Source organism: Austrofundulus limnaeus, unplaced genomic scaffold, assembly GCF_001266775.1.
Source record: "Austrofundulus limnaeus strain Quisiro unplaced genomic scaffold, Austrofundulus_limnaeus-1.0 Scaffold19, whole genome shotgun sequence".
Taxonomy (NCBI): domain Eukaryota; kingdom Metazoa; phylum Chordata; class Actinopteri; order Cyprinodontiformes; family Rivulidae; genus Austrofundulus; species Austrofundulus limnaeus.
The window spans coordinates 1,162,195-1,183,201 of record NW_013952421.1 but is presented as its reverse complement, the minus strand read 5'-3'; the positions used below and the strand labels follow the sequence as shown (position 1 = coordinate 1,183,201).

General features: G+C 39.5%; 1 protein-coding gene across 10 annotated transcripts in view; it reads right to left on the bottom strand.

Moving 5' to 3' along the window:
• Window positions 1-640: 640 nt before the first annotated feature.
• The window catches only part of mef2aa (myocyte enhancer factor 2aa), a 67,975-nt gene continuing 47,608 nt past the window's right edge, over window positions 641-21,007 (bottom strand). For 2 of the 10 annotated variants that reach the window (XM_014003521.1, XM_014003522.1), the window contains exons 4-11: window positions 16,048-16,179; window positions 15,845-15,979; window positions 14,345-14,567; window positions 5,809-5,993; window positions 3,548-3,571; window positions 2,070-2,199; window positions 1,787-1,910; window positions 641-1,591 (exon numbers count right to left, since the gene is read on the bottom strand). In XM_014003521.1, coding sequence (XP_013858975.1) covers window positions 1,255-1,591; window positions 1,787-1,910; window positions 2,070-2,199; window positions 3,548-3,571; window positions 5,809-5,993; window positions 14,345-14,567; window positions 15,845-15,979; window positions 16,048-16,179 — 1,290 coding nt within the window. In that variant the 3' untranslated portion in view covers window positions 641-1,254. Of the gene's footprint in view, window positions 1,592-1,786; window positions 1,911-2,069; window positions 2,200-3,547; window positions 3,572-5,808; window positions 5,994-13,018; window positions 13,079-14,344; window positions 14,568-15,844; window positions 15,980-16,047; window positions 16,180-16,715; window positions 19,107-21,007 lie in introns of those variants that run through there. The other 8 variants (XM_014003529.1, XM_014003530.1, XM_014003523.1 and 5 more) reach the window with 8 other exon arrangements.

Below are 21,007 nucleotides of genomic sequence, written 5' to 3'. Positions count from 1 at the left end.
TGGGAGGAACGCTGAACAATTTCAAATGGACCAAGAAGAAAATGTAAAGTATTGACCAGTGAATATTTGTTTAAGGGTCCGCTCCTGTAAACTTGGCTGTAAACCACAAAAATACAATTTTTTTCCTTCTTTCTCGAAAAGGGCGGTGCATACATTGTGTACGGCGAGTACTCGCACCACTTCTAAAATATATTAAAAGTTGCTCTATTTACACAACAAAAGACGAGGTTTGGCTCAAATTTTCTATTGTACAAACAGAACAGCACATGTCCATGGCTTTAGATATCGATTCAAGATTCTGTTCACTGGATTTCTACACTGTAAATAAGCACAATGATGATGATGATAATAATAATAATAATAATAATAATAATTAAACGTAAAATTAAAAACATGAAAAAGAAAGAGGCTGCATTTGAGTGAACTATAACTGCACAAAACAACACAAGAAAGAAAAAAACAGCTTTGGCTTATTTTACTGACGGGGCGGTTAAAGAAACATGAACATGTTGACTTTCTTAGCAGCTCGACTAGACAGGTGTGCATTACCTTAACTTTGTTTTTATACAACTTACTCCATTTAAATTCTAAAATGACTCATCCTTATTGCAGTGAACCTTGATACTGTTATTTTTTTTTACCTCCCACATTATTGTTTCATGTGTTTTATGTGTGTCATATTAAAGTTGCTGGACTCTTTGTGCTTTGTGTCTCTTGAGTGAAAGTCTCGAATAAATTAAAAAGAGGCCTCGTCAGACAAAAAAAAAATAAAAGGTTTTGTGTGGTTACAGCATCGTTTCAAAGATAGTTCCAGCAGTGGATATCTGTGTAAAGTAATTATAGAGTTGTCTTAGCCTGAAAGCAAAACATTTTTTTCTCTGATTGTTTGCAAACTTGCAAGCACGACAGCAAAAACAGCAACTACATGTAAGTGTCTGAGCAGACGTGCGACTACAATAATCTACCGTCTTATAGTTTAACGCCACCTGAATTGCACCAAGTACCTGATATCACCTGCTTGTGCACAAATTCAGTCCAGCTTACTGATTTTTATGCTTTTTTTAAAACTTACTGAATGAGAATTTACTTAGATATGTCTGACACCTGATAATGTTATGATTCAGTCTTAAAAACTGAAGTGGGTTGAATAATTGTATAATATTGACAGCTCTAAGGACCTTTTATTCCTTGTTTTTTTTTTAAATCCCTCCTTCTCTCTGTCTGGCTGGTGACTGAAGACTGGACCGGGCCTCCTTATGTCACCCACGTGTCCATGCGCAAGCGCTTGACCGATGGGCTCTCCCTGTCTTCAGCACCGGCAGGGGGTCTTCCGAGTCCTAGCGGGGAGTGGAAGTCTGGCCGGTGGTCCTCGCGGTCGCTGCCGTCGTATGAGCTACAAGACGAGCTGAGGCTGTCGGCGGGCGATCGTCCCAGAACCTCCTGTCGGCTGGACCCTTGCTGCGGCTGATGCGGTGGGAAGCCAGACGGGGTGACGCGCTCCCGGGGTGGTGAGATGGGTTCAGACTTGATGTTTATGTTCTGGCTGGTGCTGATGGATAGGTTGGAGCCCTGAGGTAGGTGACCTCCACCGCTGCAGCAGAGATAAGCAGGACACCATGTGTTTAGTAAAAAGAAAAAGAAGAAGAAATGAAGAAAAATTGCAGTGAAAATGCCGGGAATATGTAAATGTGTGATTCAGTGCAACATCAGAGCATTGCGGGTACTGTTTTTTTTTTATGTGGGGGCGTCTGGAGAGTGTGCCTTTGTTTGTAAGTGTGTTACTCACACCAAAGAATTAAGAGCTGCCTGGCCCAGTTGATGCTGTTGCCATGCCGACATGGAGCCCAGCGAGAGCCCGGGAGAGCTGAAGCCCTGTAGGGAGGAGATCTCTGCGCTGCTCAGCGAGTAGTCTGTGAAAACAAACGCAGCCACGCACACACTGAGAACACACTCACCTCTCGTCTCTCAACACTGTAAGCTACTGAACCAACAACGTGCGCTACAAACGGTCCTGGCTGAGGGAGTTTGGGTTCTGTCTGCTGGGAGGGGGGCAGTAGGGCCAGACTCACCAGCAGGATTGTAGGAGGTGGGCATGCCTGAGTAGACCAAGCCCTGAGGGGGCAAGCTGGGGGTGGTAACAGACACAACAGGAGTGGCGAGCGGCTGGTTGGACTGGGAGCTGTTTATCCTCTGGGTGTTCTGCACAACAAACAGTTACAAAACGAACAAAAACAGAGAGAAACATAAAAGTCTCTGACAACAGTGTGAGTGTTTTCTTATGATACTAAAAGGGTAATCCCTGAGCTCCAAATGTATTTCAACCTGTTTTATGGAAGAGATAATCAACCACTAGGTGGCAGTGCAGCCTTATAAATAAATATAACCAGATTTAACTTATTTCATTTATATCAATAATGACCACACAGTATGGATAAAAAAACATATTTTATTAAGTGTTTTTATATATAATTTTATATTATTGTTTGTCTGGATACATAAATATATATATATAAAAATAAACTGCACACTGCTTATGATTTCACCTTATTCAGCATAAAAAGGTTTTTCTTAGCATATAAACTGTTTTCTGGACAGCCATAATATAAAACAATAAACTTTTCTCTTTAGTTAAAAGACGGGGATAAAACAAATATAGACTCACATATGCTTAATGTTTTCTATCTTTTTAAACATAGTAAAAAAAAGAATAAGGTCTGAAGACAGAGATGAGTTTTAAACTCACATAAAACTCAGACAAGATGGTGCACTAAAATAACATTAATGGCACATTTCCATAGCTAGCCTGACACACAGCAGAGCTCCGGTGGTTTTTAGTGTAGTAACTGGCATGCGTCCGCACAAACACACCTACACATGTTGCTGTGGTCATGCAGTAAACTTGGCTGTGGCGCTACAAATGGCCTAATAATCAAAACCAGACACAGTGAAGTTCAGAACAATGCTATGACAAGTCCTCCGTGTGTAATATAACAAACATACACGCAGCTGCCAGCGGTTACGTTTCGAGCTGTATTGCATCATAATGTCAATGGCTTCCTTGAATTGTTCCAACACTATTCAGCCAAATGACTTCACCAAAACCAAGTATCTCACAGAGTGATTTCATTTGAAATGACGTAATCTTCAGTTCCCCGGAAAAGAAGAAGAAAAGAAAAAAAAAACATCACTGATTTATATTTTACTCATTGCTCTTAAATTGTTTAACATCAATCCAGGACTGCAAGTTAGTGGAACAGTTTCAAAAGAGCGAAGCCTTGACTTGATCTCTCTAACACACGCTGACACTCCTGGTTAAATGAGTCACATTCACATGTTAGGAGAAGAGAAGCCAGTTGAAAAAGTCTAAAAGACAATTGTTGCAGGCCAAACCCAAAGCATGCTGTGACAAAACCAGTTTATTATTATTATTTTTTATTATTTCTTATTGCTAGCTGTTTCCACTTTGAGCACTGCCTTTAGGTGAGCGTCTAATTACTGGAAGTAGGTTCACACTTCAGCCATTTGCCCAGGCATTTGTCAAACTCACCAAATCCATTTCTTCCTCCTCCGACTACCCTCAACAGAAGGAAAGCAGAGAGTTACAGAAAAGAAGCAGAACTCTGGTAAACTGCTCTGGGGGTAAAAGTGATAGCTATTAAGATTTTATGGTAAAAGGAACAACAATGAATATAAAACTGCTGATGAGTTCTTGATTAGTAAAACCCGTACTCATTTTAAACTGAACAGAGGTGATCTGGTAACTTTTTCTGAAACAATTTCAAAGCGTTTGCCTAACAACAATATGTGGATATTAAATGTTGAGGCTGTTTGGTGAAATTTAAAATAAGAAACTATTAGAAACTAACTTGAGAAAGAAACAGGATATAGGGTAAAATTGCGAGTCTGCTGCTGCTGACAGCTACAAGAAATTTCAGAAAGAATTTCTTTTATAAATGACAACACAGTTCTGAAGAGGACAGAGAAGCACATCTTACATCTTTCCTTTGCTGTGGGATATAATGCGACCGGGCCAAGGCTCCTAATACTCATACTCAATCAATAGATGTAGGAAGACACGACAAGGGCGACAAGATATTATCTGGCTCACACCCTGGGCCCCTGATTAAGTCTTCATCTACACTCTGTCACACTGAGATGTGATTAATTTAATACCATTATGGCCTAATGACAGGCTGTCTGCAGACCTGCCACAGCCAGCACCCTCCACCGCCTCTGCAGCTCCAAGACGCCTCAGACAGAAATGAAGCAACCTCCAGCTGCTGCCGAAGAACTCCAACAACAAGCCGATCCTGTTTTCTACACAGGATCTTTGGTGAAGGCAAAAACAGCACAAATTCCAAAATAAATGTCTTCGAAAGGGCAATAAAATATTGTGTTTTACATTTAGCAGTGCTCCTCAATCTTGGTTCTCGAGGACCACTATCCTGCAAGTTTTACATATTTTTCCTGCCTTCATTCAAAATCCACTTTTAGCCATGAAATGGATTCTTGGAGTCTCTATGAGTGCAGAAAAGTTTAATTTAGTTTCTCCCGGTGCTGCGTGGATATTTTTATATTCTGTTTTGGCCATACTTTTCAACTTTTTTTTCTATTTTCTATAATGTTTCTAAACTATTACGTCACAGTATTTGCAACAGAACTGACAAGTAAGATCTGGACGTACCAGCTACAAAACTTCATTCTCCTCTGGCTCTGGGTCAGACTCTGGCTCCAACATGTGATCTGGATGGACGAGTCTTCCCTTGTTGACATCTTGTAATTCATTTGTAAATAAAAAATTTCTGTGCCACTATGTAGTCGTAAAGCCTTCTATCAAACTGGAAGGTTGAGTGAGGAAGGGTGTGAAGTACCTAATTTGGATTTAAAGGGACAGCCTCAAAGCGAATCGATCTGAGAAACACCTTGGAAAAGGGGTGAAAGAGGGGCTTGTGGAGTTGCAGTAAGGAGGAATCCAGACCAAAGCAGTGCAGTTCCACTTTATATAGACCCCAAATGAATAATGTAAATGTGAAAAAAATGGATTTAATAGCAGGATATGTTTCCTTTAACACATCTGATTTAAATAAATGAGTGATTAACAGGCTTCTGCAGAACTTAATGACCTGCTAAAAGAGCAGGGAAACAACTAAAACCTGCAGAATAATGACTGTGACAAACCAGGATAGAGAACCACTGGTATGGAGTCATCCTGTATTGTATTTATTATATGGTATGGTATGGTATGGTATGGTATGGTATGGTATATGATATGGTAATATATCATATCATATTCAGACATGACTCTATGTAATTATTCAATTATTTCTCCAAAGATGAATGAGGATGAACAAATGAGAAGTACAACATGTAACCTGAGGTTTTTCCACTGTCTGTTATTGGATCACTTTCAACACGCAAAGCTAGAAATTTTAAATGTGCATGCAGTCTCCTTTAGCCCCAGGTCTTTGCTATGTTGAGGGTGTGGTGCAATGTCATATTGGTAATTAAAAAAAAGCTTCCCACTTAAAAAGAAAAAAATAAATAAAAAAGTTGGAAAAGTTTCTTGAGATTCTTGGCTCGGTTCACAAATTTAATGGAGGTGATTAACGTGGAACGCGGTGCATAAGATAAGAGAGTTCACATGTACCAATAAACAAAGTCCTCAGTGAGGTAACAACTTCACCGTTTTAAGCCAATATAGTAGCATCTAAGACTTTTGCAGGCAAACAATTCTGCAAAAACAAAACGCTCTGCTGTTCGGTCCTCAGGCTGGTGATATTTGTGTGCAGTGGTGTGCTCTTTACTCACCAGTGGGGGCATCATCCCTTTGCTTGATGGAGGGATAACAACCCTTAGGTCTGGTTTGCGGGTTCCCATTCCCATGTTCCCTCCAGGAGGCGGTGGAGACTTGGTAGGCATGACTTTACCCAGGCCGTTGCCGCTGGCTGTGCTGAGGAGGCCCGGCGAGCCCCTGGGGTTAACAAAACCGTTCCCTGCAGAGATGCACGGCAACAGAAACACATCATCAACCCGTGGACTGTGACTGACACACTCCCAAGTCATCAAAAGAAAACCTCTCACACCGTGCTGTTTTCCAGCTTGCTGCAGCACGCAGCGTTAAGTGTTTCCAACCCTCTGGGAAGTTTTAATCGACTCAGATAATTATCCTGCGCATTTACAAAAATAAAATGTCCATTTTAAAATTGATGAGCCTTTTATTTTTATTGTGAATGAGTACATCAAAGCCAGTTCGTTGCATCTCGGGAAGAGGAGCAGTTCACTGACAAATGTGCCGTGACTGCTTAAAAGAAACAACTAGGGCCATTACGAGTGGAAAAAGTGCAATAAAACGTTGCGATATGTTGTTGTTTTTTTCACATAAACAATAGAAAAGTGTCAAACTCTCCTATCAAGATTCACACCTTTGTGCTCATGGTCATTAGTCATTTCCTTTTTTTATCAGTCTTTAGAAAAGTATGAATCCAAACAACATATTTTAAGATCTCTCAATCCATTACACAACAGCTGAGTCTCCTGACGATGATTGTTATCAGAGGGTGTGGACAGATCATTGAAATTCAGCAAGAAAGTTGAGAAATATTTTTCACAGAGCTGTAAGTGTTACAGGCCGACAGTTGTTAAGACTTCTGTCTGAGAAAATTTATACCACAGTTTTTCTGATACTGTTGCATGTAACGAGCCACAGCACTGCACACAGTGTCTCTGAAAAGAAGAAACAGTATCTTTTCTTTAAGAAACAAGTTTAGTTCGTGGAAGTGTGACGATTAGAAAAAGAATTTAAAAAAAGAAACATTGCTCTAAAAAAGATGACATATTGCCACAGCGTTGTGAGCAGTCTGCTGCTTTGCTCACCACTGTTGTCATGTTTATTGGCCCACCACAAAAAGGCGAAGGTGGGCTCAGTTTTTCCTTGTTTGTGTGTGGTTAAGTCTGTCTGTTAGCAAAATATCTCATGAACTACTGGATGAATTTTAATGAAACGTGTAAAGAGGAAGTCCATCTACGACTGATCTGACAATTCAAGATGGCTGCTTACTGACATTAAAGAACACAAAATGGTTTTAGCGCATGTGGCTGCCCAATCCGTACCGGAAGCATGATCCGTACGGTGCCGGAAACGTTGTTTTTAGCATGTAGCATTTCGCTAAACTGATGACAGAATTCATTCGATTTCAGTCTTTCATCACCTGCAATGTTTCATAGAAAAGGCAACGTTTGCAACAGCTGGGGATTTTTATTTCAGGAAAAAAAATAAATGAAGATAAGATGAGTTATAACATAATTGTCTAGAAAATAGTCTGCAAGTTATTATAAATAAACATGTACTAAATAATAAAAATAAATATAAACAAAAATGTAAATCTATATTTTATTAATCAAAATATATTCAATATTAAAACTGTTTTCAGAATATAATGTAACACACCTTTATAATTAAGTATAAAAATAAATATTTTCAGTATTTTTTCCTAAATCGAGCACATTCCAGAAGTCTATCATTTACCGCATGCGTAAATGAGCTGACAGTGCTACCGGGACGAATCGGGCAGCCACAGCGCAGTCAATTTTACAGATATTAACCAAAAATTTGTTGCAAATATTACTGAAGGTCATTCATAACAAACACTCCAGGTGTTACTTATTGAAAAACATCTTTATTTAATACTTTAAATGGGTTTTCATGAATTTTTAGGAAGGAGTTATTGGGTGTACAACATGCACCACAGCTAATCAATATTAGCTAACACAAAAATGTGTTTTTTGCAAGTAGTGAGTTCAAATATGATGAGGTAGTATGAGTCATATATGATGAGGTAGTTTGAGTCATTTACGACACATACTCTAAGAGTGACATCTTGCAATACTGAATAAAATCAAATTAAAGGGTGATTTCTGCAAAAAAACATCTTAAGTCTAAAACTGGCATGAAATACGGTGGACAATACACAGTCCTTCAACAATTGCTAGGCTTTTAATTCAATTTAATATAAGTATTTGTCCTATTTTTGTAAACCTACAATACCTTTTTCTCTTTTTAAAAGAAGACAATGTATGACTCATGGCCACAAGGTCTGCAATACGTTCAGTAAATTTCACTCTAATAAAAGCAGAACAGCAAATGAGTATAAAAACAACAACAAAAACAAATAATATTTCAAGTGCACTTTTTGTTAAACCAGATTTGCTTCGTCTACGTCCGAGTAAGATTTCTTAAAAAAACAAACAAACCGAAACAGGGGTTTGAATCCCGAAAACACGGAGGAGAAGGGAGTAATGCCACTCGGAACAACTTCAACAGATCAGTAACACTTCAACAAGTTGCTGACTCCTTCATTGTGTCGAGTGTGCACCAGCGAAAAACACCAAGTGTGCACACAGCGAGGAGGCTCCTGCATAGAAACATAATAGAACAATAGCCCCCGCTGACTTCAGATAAGGAGAGTAACAATTCATGGCCAAATAAACAGCTATGAAGCCTACAATAGTATCTCACAGCTGAATCAACAGTGTGTACAAGCAGCTATCGCCATCAGCTCTGGCTTTGATCACACGAGACTTGGCCGCTGCAAGAAAACAGTGTTTACAGAATTAGCAAAGTAAATGTCCAAGGCCCCCCAAAATAGCAAGCCCGATTAGAAGCAGCGAGGACGTCATTTAGTGGGAATGAGAAGTTAGTGCAAATGGGATTTTGTGTGAAGGAATGGTCAACAAATGTGGCCCTTTGGCATAGAAAAGTCCTGTCAGATTAAAAAGAAGGGAAAAAAAGAATTAAGAGTATTTCACGCCAGCAGAAGTCTACAGTAAACATAAAGCTGTTTTGGAGAAAAACAAGACCGGAGAGATGACAAACAGTCTGTTTTCACAACAGACGCTTTTGACTTAGAAGAAGGAACCACCATCCCTGTCATTAGTGGGTGACTTGTTTTAACTCCTGAACCACAACAGCTCCATGTTGTTGTTGTGCTTTGTAACATCATTACACATATAATACATATCAATCTGAATAAACATTTCCGGTTTGTCACTTCTTCACTTCTTGAACAGTTTACTCAAATAACTAAAGGATTACATGTTGTGTTGAACATCAAATGAAAAGAAATATTATCATACAGCATCTGGTATGAAAAACATTAAATATGAACTCCTATAATGTAAAAGGACACTTCTGACACTGTTAAAGACAAATGTGCAGTTTTACAGACATTGAGCTAAATTTTGACACATTAGTTGCTGCCAGTCAGTTACAGTTCTGAGATTCCTCAACATAAAATGATTTTTGTTTAAAACTCTGGTATGAACAGCTGCAGGGTATCTGTCTTCCTTCGAGGAATTTTAGGCCTTTAATAGTTAGAGGATTATTTATTTTTTGCTTTTTAGTTTTATTGTCAGAGGGTTTATTGCAATTCTAAGAAACAACAATTTGCTATCCATAACTTTACTGCGATGCAAAACTATGGCCAAGGCCAGATGCCAAGAAATAAGTTTCAACAAACCAAAGTTTTAGTTTATTTAATTTCTTTTTAAAGCTGAGATAGAAGAAACAACAAAAACAATTAATAGTATAATAATATAACTAAATAACATTTTCAAATTGACTGTAATTGTAAACATCAGTAAGCCATAGTTCTTGAATTGCAGTAATTATCTGGCGATGTGTTCCGGTGTGCTTTTTTAATCTTAAGAAACTCAGCAAAAGATTGTCACAAACCAGCAGTAATTCTGATCACCTGATGTCCCTCTCTGCACAAAACCTGACCCTACATCACCAAACAGTTGCTTTTTTTTTTCCTTTTTTTTTTTTTTTTTTTGCTGGCACAAAGAGAACCTACACAGTATTATTATTTGATGGTTTTAATGTTGTGCCTAATTGATTTAACAGCTTCTCTGTGTAAGTCCACAACATGTGTTCTACAAATGGCAGGGAATTATTACTGGAATACAGAAGCGGGAACTATTACCACTTCAGTCATTTTGGATTTTTCTCAGCACTGATGACAATGTGTCACACTGTCATCTATTTAATCACAGTGCAGATTTGGACAGTGCTGTGTTTGCTCATTCAGGGTTGAATTAAACCACCTGATTTGCTTCTCTGACTTGATTTTATTGATGATTTATTTATTGATTCAACTTCAAATGAATGCCAGCGCAGGGAAAGTGTATCTGAACAAATACAACGATTAGACTGAGACACGATAAAAGCCACGAGTTAAGACGGAGCTCTCAGAAGGATTTTCCATTCTCTATTCAGACTTCTCCCAAACAATCTTACGTGAACTGAAATCTGTGCACATTGAAAGCTGTTCAATGTCCTGAATTATTAACATGGTATGAAAGAGTGGCATTACGTAAGACTTTTATGTTTACAAGTGAAATGTTCAGTTTTCATTTTAAGTTCAGAGAAAGAAAACACGTTATTGGGCCCAGTGTCCCACATGTTTTAGGAGGGAAAATTAAGTCTATGAATGAGAAAATATTTATTTGAGGGGAAAAAAAGGCTGTTTTCAAATTGTTTAATATACACCTTGCATCAAACTGATCAAAAATGTTATTTTACTAGTGGATGATGAATAAATCATCAGTTTTCACTACAACCCTCTCATCAGTCAAGAAACATATAAGTTGTTGAGAAAAAGAACACAAACCAAAGTGTACGCAATATAATAATTGAAAGTAATGCTCAAAGAAAAGTTTGTTCTTGCAGCAAAAGATAAGCAGAACAGAAGGTTTTCTTAACAAAATGGATGAAAATAGTTTGTCAATAATGCCCCTTGTTGCACTATAAACGCATCTGCGTGCTCTAAGACGGGACATTCAAACCAACATCCAACACACCATCCAAATCCTGCAAACAAAATGGCTATCACAGAACCAACAGGAGAGCCAAATAAAGCACCTCCCTCTACTTGTGCAGTCTTCTGTCCATGCTGACACGTCACACAGCAGAGGAGAAATCACTCCACGTATCTTCCATCTGGCCACTTTGAAACACCTCAACTCTGACCAAAGCCGTAACTTGTGAAGAATCAAAACCACGTCAGGAATGGTCATCTGACATCAGGGTCAGTGAGGGTCGTCCTACGTGGAGTTTCTGGTTCTCTTGCAAGGCCTGGTACAAACAACAGCTGCAGGGTGCTCACGAACACTGACAGTCACAGGGACTCTGGCTCCACCCGTAACCACAATAAGTATGAAACCAAACGTGCTCTAAAGACCAAGCTTTGGTGGTCTATGTCTGATCAAACACCACTAGAAGCTGAATATGTTCAAGCGAATGTCATAGAATTTTGAAACAACATGTTGCTGAGTCAGAAAAGAAGACTTGAAGTCCACCTGCTTTCACAACTCTCAGAGCCGCATTTCAGCCATGACAGCCTGTCCGGTCATTGTGTACCGAGGACTTAGTGGGATGACATGGCCTGAATAGCTACAGGGTTGTGCTGGTCTAGGCATCTCACTGACCCTCTCCAGCCTTATAAGGGCTACCAGGGTAGTGGGGGGTGGGACAGCTGCACCTGTCATTTGAAAATAAACCGAAGGTGGAACAACTGCATAAAGAGGACGAGATTTAAGTAAGCAAGGTGTTTCTCTACCTGTAGATGTCAAATGGGGTTCTATTAAATATATTTTTTGAGCACATGGTCCAAACTGAAATTCTGCAGAGCCATTTCTCATTTCTCAATCATTTATTTAAAAGGAATAGTTCAGCTCTTTTGACCTCAGTTTGGAGAAACAAATGTTGACTGGGCTGATGAGCTAACAGCTAGTTCAAGCAAGACCAGGCCTAAAAGAATTAATGTCTACTTAAAAAAGTCAGATCTCAAATGCAGTATTTCCAAGTGTCTCATGTAAGTTATAATTGTGAACCCTTGCATTCCCATCAGTCTTATGTTACATGTTTAACACTGAATTCTACTGTTTTGACACACAAGCAGCGACAGAAGCAGCACTTCAGGTACAGACATGGGGCACTTCCTGCAGAAATACCACAATAATACTTTCAGAAACACAGTGTACAGCGAAAATAATAAAAATAATTCTGGAGTTTTTTTTTTTAAACAATCAGATTTTTAGGTCAGTAGCTATGTTTACATAACATAAGTAATCGGAATGAATGGCCAATTGGAATAAAAATGTGTCATGTAAACGTACCAATTGGAATATTCGGGTCTGATTCAGCTCGATTGGAATAAATTTGTAATCTGAATGAGAGCAGTGGTTTAAGCTGATTGATAATCCAATAGTCCTATGTCAACCTGACGTACTTCCGCCTGGCTAGATGCTAATATGTTGGGGAAATGGTCGGTTAGCGATACATTTCTGTTAGAAACTTTGAAAGAGCTCAAAATTATAGAACGCCTTGATGGTTGAAAGTGTAAGAACACGGAGTGTGTCTCCATCATTATTAAAACCTGGCATGGGTCCATTCTGTGCACACAAAACGTTTACGTTTACTACTCTGTGCATTTTAGTACTTCTAATCTGAATAAAAGCCTGGCGCATGTAAACACTCGTCACGATCGGATTAATTTGTGCCCATATAAACAATATATTCAGGTTATTTAATCCAAATACATTTTTATCTGATTAAAGAATTTTGTGCATATAAACATAGATAATTTGGCCGTGACTCCAGACTATAGCTTTTAAGTCAGCCACCCTGTCAGAACTAAACTCTGTTTCTCCAAATAAAGGTAACTTAGAAAATCGATATACAACAGTTAAGATATCATGTGTTCATAGCCTTTTCACAGAGCCCCACTTCAAAATTGGTGCTTCCATGTGCATTTCAAGAATTTCCTCTGTTGAGAGCCTTCTTGAGTTCTCTTTGCTTGCAATGAAAATAAAATCTCACCAACATGGAATCAGTCAGTGATAATGACAGCGATCTCGAAGCAGTCACAAATAGAAACTCATCCATCCAGCCCATGTGCTAAGCAGGAGGCCTATTGGACAGAGCTACAGAGAGCTAATGAATCTCTCCGGGAGGACTTACCCGCTGGGCTGGAGCCCGCACCACTTGGCACTGAAAGGTCTGTGGTATCCAGCATGCCACCTAATGAGATGCACAGAGTGATATGATTAACCATCTGCATCCTTCTGCAAGCTAGCAGAGCATGTGATGGAGATGCCAGACCAGACATGAGAATGTCAAACAGATCTGTCTTCACAGCCCATAAAAGGGTGTCATCAGTGTCCTCATGGCGGGGAAATTATAAAATATAGAAATTAAGAGGAAAACCTCCAACATGTTGTTTGTGATCTGTGTGCTTTTAGATACGGAGCTGGCAAGTGCAGCAATCCACTGCGAGGACACAGCTTTGGCAAACCGTTATTTATGCTCTTAGGAAAGCAGGTGTTCATCTGCGCTTTAGAACAGTTTACCATTTAGATGATTTCTAAGAGATGCGCACAAAACATAACACAATCATGCCATGTGAAATCAAAAGTTTATTCAGAATTTTTTTATCTAACATAACTTGGAGAGTAAATTCAGAAGTAACTAAAAAGAGGATAGAAAAAAAGCTACTCAGAAGAACAACCATTTAGCTAACCCCCTGTGAATGAGAAGGTGTCAGTCTGTTTTAATATGTGGTTAAATTTGAATGAGGTATTTTACACCTCGTGGCTTGTACCTGCATTGTATGCAGCGTAGCTGAATCTTGCAAAAGCCATCTGGACTGACTGAGTCAGTCCAGTCATACAAACACAAGTGCATCAGAGTTCAGTTTTCCACAAAGCTGGTACAGTTAAAATGTGCTATGAGGACCATTTTAAAGCGCAAGAAAATATAGATATATACCACACAAATGCTGGTTAAGCAATATTGGGGTGATGTGACTTGACATTATGTCCCTCACCCCTGAAGTCATTTTGATCTTAGACTCCAAACACTTTTTGCACAAAAGTCAAAGTGCTTCACATAAAATCAGTTGAGATGACAAAAACCAAAACAATTTAAATGAGGCTAGAGCTAACTGGTAGCCTGTGTAGCTTGAAATAAATCTGGCTTGCCACACGTCTCTAACTACCATGACATACTTCATTTATGACACAAACTGAAATTAAATAGAAATTAGAAGGTTTTTAAGCACCGTAAACATCCACATTTGCGCTTACCCTTTAGTTCCAGTGTTTATGTTAAGCTACTATTTAACACTTCCATCTTCTCAACTGAGTAAAAAGGTCAATAACTGTCTGATTTTGGCACAGGGGCAGTGTGTTTATATGTGTATTTATATATATGAATACACCACAGCAAATATTGTAAACCACCATCAGCAATTCATCCACCGCTTTGACAAATTGTCTGTCCACTAACCTGCACTGCCTGCACTTGTGGGCCTCTGAGAGCCTCCACCAGAGCCAACATTCCTGTGCAGAGAGGCCTGCGGAGGGGACAGCATCCCACTCTCACTCAGTGAGCCTGTGGCCGCTGCCAGGGCCTGGCTGCTCAGATTCCCTCCCGCCTGGTACATGGCATTCGGATTGGAGACTGGCACTGCCACATGCATGGAGAAGTTCTGCTGAGGCAATGCTGTGGGCTAGAGCAAAGAGACACACATACACAAATATTTACACACAACATACTTAAAACCCAAGATCTGGTGTGTCTGAGGAGCAAGTGGCTGTCATGGCATCAGAGAGTGCTCCTCCTGAGATTTACCTTTATTATTATAATAAATTACATCAAATGTCAGTAAGATCACAAAAAAAAAAAAAAAACACAGCAAAGAATGAATCTGCTACATTGTAATCTTTACAGAGTTAAAAACATTAAAAATCAATACAAAAGTATACATCTTATTTAGTGAATACATAATACACCTTCAATAACAAGTGGAAAACACAAAACAAATTGTACAAAAATCAATGTAAAATACAAAAACATGCATATATGTGATCACTTTGGCACTGCAGCAATCAGCACTTCAGAAGAACCTGTAAAAAGTACTAAGACGTGTTACCCAGCACAATCAAAACCAGAAGTTTGGGAGATTTAAAACTACAAGAATACAATCTCATTTGCATCTGCTTTCTAAGTGCTGACCGCGCAAAGCCAAAAGTGAAAACAAGGGATGGCATTTAGAGCATTTCATCACATCCAGTTAGGTGCGGTCATTAGTTTGTTAGAGGCAAAAAACAAACGAAGAAAAAAAAAGCAACTGTTTAGTGAGAAGGTGTTAGTGCACAAGTGGCAAATTTTCACATATAATGAGGAAAATAAAATTGTGAAATTTTTAATGATCGACTGCTTTATGAAGGTGCAGAAAGACGCAAAATAATATTAACATGGGATATTTTTTCTGACATACACAAAATACGTAACATGAACAAGAAACAGTCAAATAAATTATTTGTTTATTGTTATTTCCACAGCAGGAGGGTGGAAATCAAACATCCCACACCAAAGAATCTGCAGCTCTTTATAATAAATAATCGCACTTCTTGCAAAGTATTTATTGTGTTTTTATGTGGTAAAATAGTTAGAGGTCTTGAATTTATGGTAACCATACCCATGATAATAGGGTGTAATCTTTGTAGCAGAAGCATGCAACATTTCATCTGTTAATGAAAGGAGATTTTATAAAGGGCGTGCCAAAATAGCATCTGCAAAACAAATCAACAAGAAACAAATGGAAACCCGTTAAAGGGGCATTAATCATAACGTGGTGTAGCTCTAAGAGAAGTTAACAAAGGGTTGTGGAGGGTAACGTAAGAATAAAAAAGTTAAATCAACAAAAAAAAGGAAATATTTCAAAAGAAGAAAATCCTTTTGTGCCACAAAGCCAAGCAAGAACATTGCATTTACAGTACTTACGATTTTATGATTTCTCATCATATTATCAAACTCCTCATTAATTTTTTTATACTTTTCTTCTGTGTGAGGAGTGAGGACATATGAGGCATCGGGGTCCGGGCTATCACAACCTCTGTGCTCTTTCTTGTTTAGCGCCTGTGGTGAACATCAACATAAAGACACAAATCAACACAAAATGGCAGGGGACAATAAAAAGTACTTACACCGCAGCGCTTGTACATTAAATCACTGTCTTCGCCTAGTTTGCCGTAATGGTCATCCATGAGGGGGCTGTGCCCAAAACAGTCATCGGGATCAGGACTAGCACAGTCATTATGGCCCTTGTTTCTCAATTTCTGAAATGAAATTGCACAGTTGAGAAGGCACAGTATGCAAAATGTGGCTTTAATTACTTAGTTATTACTGCTTTATCACCTAAGACTGCGCAAAAATCTTAATGGCATAGTCTGGTCACGTTTGAAGTAATGTTTTGTCAAATAGTTATCTATAGTTAGTACCTTATCAGCTGTGACATCAGTCACAGAGCAAAGGTTTTCCACCAGGATGGGCTAATGGCTAAGCTAAACAAGAGCCTGTTTGCTTTTATTGTTTTACAGAAACTTTTAAAAAGCATTTATTTACAAAAAAAGATCAGTTTTATAAGCTTGAACAAGTTTTTAAAAAAGCCCTCATTTGACATAGTCTAGCCCGCACAAAAACCTCTGCCCTTTTCCTTGTTCATTGCGCTCCTTGACTGATTTTACAGCTGAAAAGTACCATTCATTACTATTTGACAAAACATCACTTCAAAAACGGCCAGACCATCCCTGAAGACTTTCATGCTCTTAAAGAGATGTTTAATCTGACCTAAAAAGTAGTAAAACAAACATACAGTGAGAGTCATGAAGCACACAAGTGCTGCAACAGATGGTGTGACACCCACAGAGGCCTTATCAACATTACAGAGCCAGTCAGGGATTGCATGAGGATGCAGACTTAGCCTGAAACCACAGAAGAAATGTAGCAAGCTGTCTAAGACACGTGCAACAGCCCACCAGCACAGAACCTTCAGTAAAATTAATTTTAAAGGTTGCACACGGTGATTGGTTAATTTTAGTTTTCTGCACTTTGATGTTGCTCCTCTTCACATCTAAACTTGCACCTAAAACATCGGTACAATTAATCTTGTCTTCCTCCTTTTTCTTATCGAACATCTTTACGTATTAGACAAATTTATTTTATTTGTGTATACTTTTCATTACATTTCAGTTATGAGCCGTTCATCTTGAGGATGGAGGACTCAGGTTTTAGTATCTGATTAGCATGTCATAGAAACAAAAAGCTTGGTATTTCAATAAGTCTTTCCTAACTTTAAGGGGGGAAGAAACTAAACTAAAATGCCCCAATCCTGGACTTCTTTACTCCCTCTTTCTACAGGCTGTTCTCTGCTCCTCATTACAGCTCTGAAAAGCAGTGTTAACAAGACTTGCTGACAGCATGTGACAGCTTGTGATATCAAGGAAGTGTACATCAAAACATGATTTATGTGTGGCTCTCAAGACTCCTCTATCAGGCAGCTGCAGGTCCACAGCAGCGCCCTGCCCTGTCTGTGGGTCGCCTCGGAGGCCTCGTTTCTACAGGAAGGTCACTGACTCCTGTGGATGCGGGGGGGTCAGAGTGTGAGCCGGAGAAGAGGAACCGACACACATTAATGAGACCCTAGTCTGGTGTTTCTGGTCCTCGTCATCCTGCAGAGTGGAAGTTGTGTCTGTGTGTGTGCGACCAATAGAGAAAGAGAAACTGTACGAAGCGGGGACCATGTGGTGCACATGTGCGATGTCTGCATGCTGTATGCATGTGTGGGAAGCAGAGGGAAGAGTGGGGGTACTTCTACAGCTGCTGCATCCTCTGACAGCAATGTGACAGTACGCTAAGGTTGATGAAGACAATGCGGCTAACCCAGCACGCCTCACCACAACCTCAGTTTGAGCTGCATTTCCTAAAACGTGCACATTAAACTCCTGCACGAATCCTCGTTAAGAGCAGATGATGCTAAATGTCTAACTGCTCATTTTGTCCCCACTTGTTCGTGAGCATTCATATTTTATTTTATTTATTTTTTTTTTTTTACGAGAGCGCATTCTGAGGCACGATAAACAATCTTAATATGCATGGTGCACACAGAAAGGAAGTTCAGAAAAACACCCACATAATTGTCCACAATGCCCAGAGGGGAGCAAGAGAAAGAGAGAAGCCCTCTGGATAATGAATGACCATTGCTGTACCACAGATGCATTACTGTTTGGTGTGGTACAGAGCAGAGGCATTCTTCTCATTCTAAGAAAACGCCTTGCTGGTTCATTTCCTGTTTACTATAACAACCCTCTTTAGTTAGGGTCCTGAAAGGCCTGTGTTTACTTGGGTTAAAACTATGCACTTTCACCACCGCCGAGCCACAGATCTGATCTCAACCTGCAAATTTAGGCCTCCGACCTGCTCATTATGGGAATATCTTGGTTGGACTGGTTGGGCATGGCTAAGTGAGACGGGCAGGGCTGCTCTGCTTTCACAAGAAGCCTGGCCAGCCTTCAGCACGCCGCACCCATTGGCTCGAGCCATTTAGGGAGGTGTTGTAGTCGAGCTGTGAGTGAGCAGCGACCAAACGGCAGCACTCAAGGGCAGACAGAACTTAGACCTGTTCTATAATACATAAAGCGAGTCAATACTTTATATATTATCTTTTAAAAGTCATCTGGAAGGTGTTGAAGTCTAGAGAAAAGCATGGATGTAATGCTTTACTCAGATGACTTGGCGTGTTTCGGGTGCCTCACAGACGCTCTCGACAGCTTCCAGTAAACGGATCACTAAACAAGGACATGGCCAAACAGGTGCACCTCTTCCAAAACACCTGTCAAGACCTGTCTCCTAGTGCTGGCCAATCACTAGCCACCCTGCAGAGATATGACCATAGCAGGGGGGCAGCCCTGACGCCCACCCTTTACCGCAGAACAGTCCTGTTTTCACAAGTCAGTGCTAACTCCTCCAGACACTACAAAATGAAAAGCTTCCCTTTCATTCACATCAAGAAAGAATCTTTAAAATGCTTTTTTAAATGTTGAATCACTCAGCGGGGTTTGTAGTTGGGAAAGCACAGCTGACCAGACATGAATGCAGCTCAGCCTGGGACATTGAGTGACCAATCTAGGACATATATAAGCTGTTTGGAGCAGGAAAGAGACACAGAGAAGACAAAAAAAAATGAATAAATAAAACTTGGGTCATCTTTTCACATGGGCCTGAGAGCCTCATAAAGATGAGTGGGTACAAGGCCTGCTTGTATTTACTCAGAGAAGAGCAAAACCTGTACTGAGAAATAAATTCGTCTCTTTTTAATAATAATAAAAAATGCTCATATACTGGACTCTATTGTCCAGTATACTACTCTATTGAGTGTATCAGTGTGGGTCAATCAGTTTGCTGATGTGATATTTCAACTTGGCACAGAAAAAATCTTTTATTTCTATTGTAGGAGACCTTGGAGCTTTCTTATCCAGAAGAAAACATCCTTCTCGCATCTACATTTAAGCCCTGGTTAATAACCTTGCTGTTACCATGGGAAACATTCGGCACAGTAATTGCCTCCTTAGGTTTGCAGTTTAGGTTCAGGACAAGAGGCTACAGAGCAGTGAAAGGCAGCCTTGCGTTTCATCCAGGTTTTACATTAAGATAAATGACTTCCTTTACACAATGACCCTAATCAATTAGGATAGTTTGTATGTGTCATCTGGTGTTACATTTTACACTTTAATGCTCAGTTCGAAGCCTTACTAGAAATGGGTGTGAGCAGTTTACTCTATTGCTAGAAAACCAGTTCACCCTGATGTTTTTCCTCTTGTGTATCAGGAGAGCTTTTTGTGTTTCACTTATTCATGTACCGTAATATATGGTAGATGAATAAAAGGCAGAGTGAAAGCAGACTTTAAAGCTGAGGTTCAAATTTGTAGAGGAGAAAAAAAGGGCATGAAGGGGCTTTTCAAGCATGTCTGCAAAAAGATATATTTAGAGAAATGTTTCAGATCTTTTTAAGTGAGGTTCTCCGAAAGGTTATGAACAATTAATATCTTGTTGTAAATAGCTCTTCGAGAAACAGTTTATTTTTTCAGACTAGCCATTAGCTTGTGAAGTTTGTCAGTATTAAAGGGGGCTTAACATGCAAAATCCACTTTTTTAGTCATTAAATGTATTTTGTTGTGTACTTGGAGTCTCTAGGAGTACATTTGAATTTAGTTTCTCCTGGTGCTGTGTAGATATCTTTATATTCTCCTTACGTCATATTTTTCAACCCATTCAATTTGACATCTTTTTTTTTAGTTTGTAAATAAAGTGTCTGCGCCACTATATAGTTGTAAACCCCTCTATCATACAGGAATGAACCGCTCTGGAAGGTGGAAGGAGGCGGGATGTGAAGCGCCTTGTTTGGATTTAAAGAAACAGTCTCAAAACGAGTTGATCTGAGGTGCACCTCAGAAAAGGGGTGAAAGAGGGGCTTGTGGAGTTACAATAAGGAGGACTTCAGACCAAAGCATTGCAGTTCCACTTTATATAGCCCCCAACTAAATGATTTAAATGTGAAAAGTGGATTTAAAAAGAAAATATGTCTCATTTAAACTTTTTTTTCAAACTGTGGTCATTCAAAGACCTATTAACAACAGATAATACATGTTCATAACCTTTCTCATCTAATATCAACGCATTTCCTTGCCTCAGGTAGAAGCTTTCTTCATAGCAAAACAACCTGTAGTGAAGCAGAGTGGTGTAAATCATTAATATTTTATCCATGCAGTGTTTCCTCCAGCCTCCTCTTAAGTACGAAGAGGCTGTATTTTAACCAGTTGCTGTGCAGTGGCCAGCCTTCACCTCATTTCCCCTTGCCCTTCTGGCTCTGCAGTGCTGTGAATTAGCCCTTATGCCTGCGCCTGCACTGAGCAAGGTAGCGTGTTAATCCTTATGACATCACCATTGTGTCCAGGCTGTTCCACATAATGTGCTTATCAAAGGGCTTCTTTGAGAGTAAACGCGCTACGAAATCATCATGGGGAGGTGGCTGATAGGAAAGCTTTTATCTGCTGAGGAATATTTCTGCTCTTACATAACATCTTAAGAGACTTTTACTACCGTCGTGTC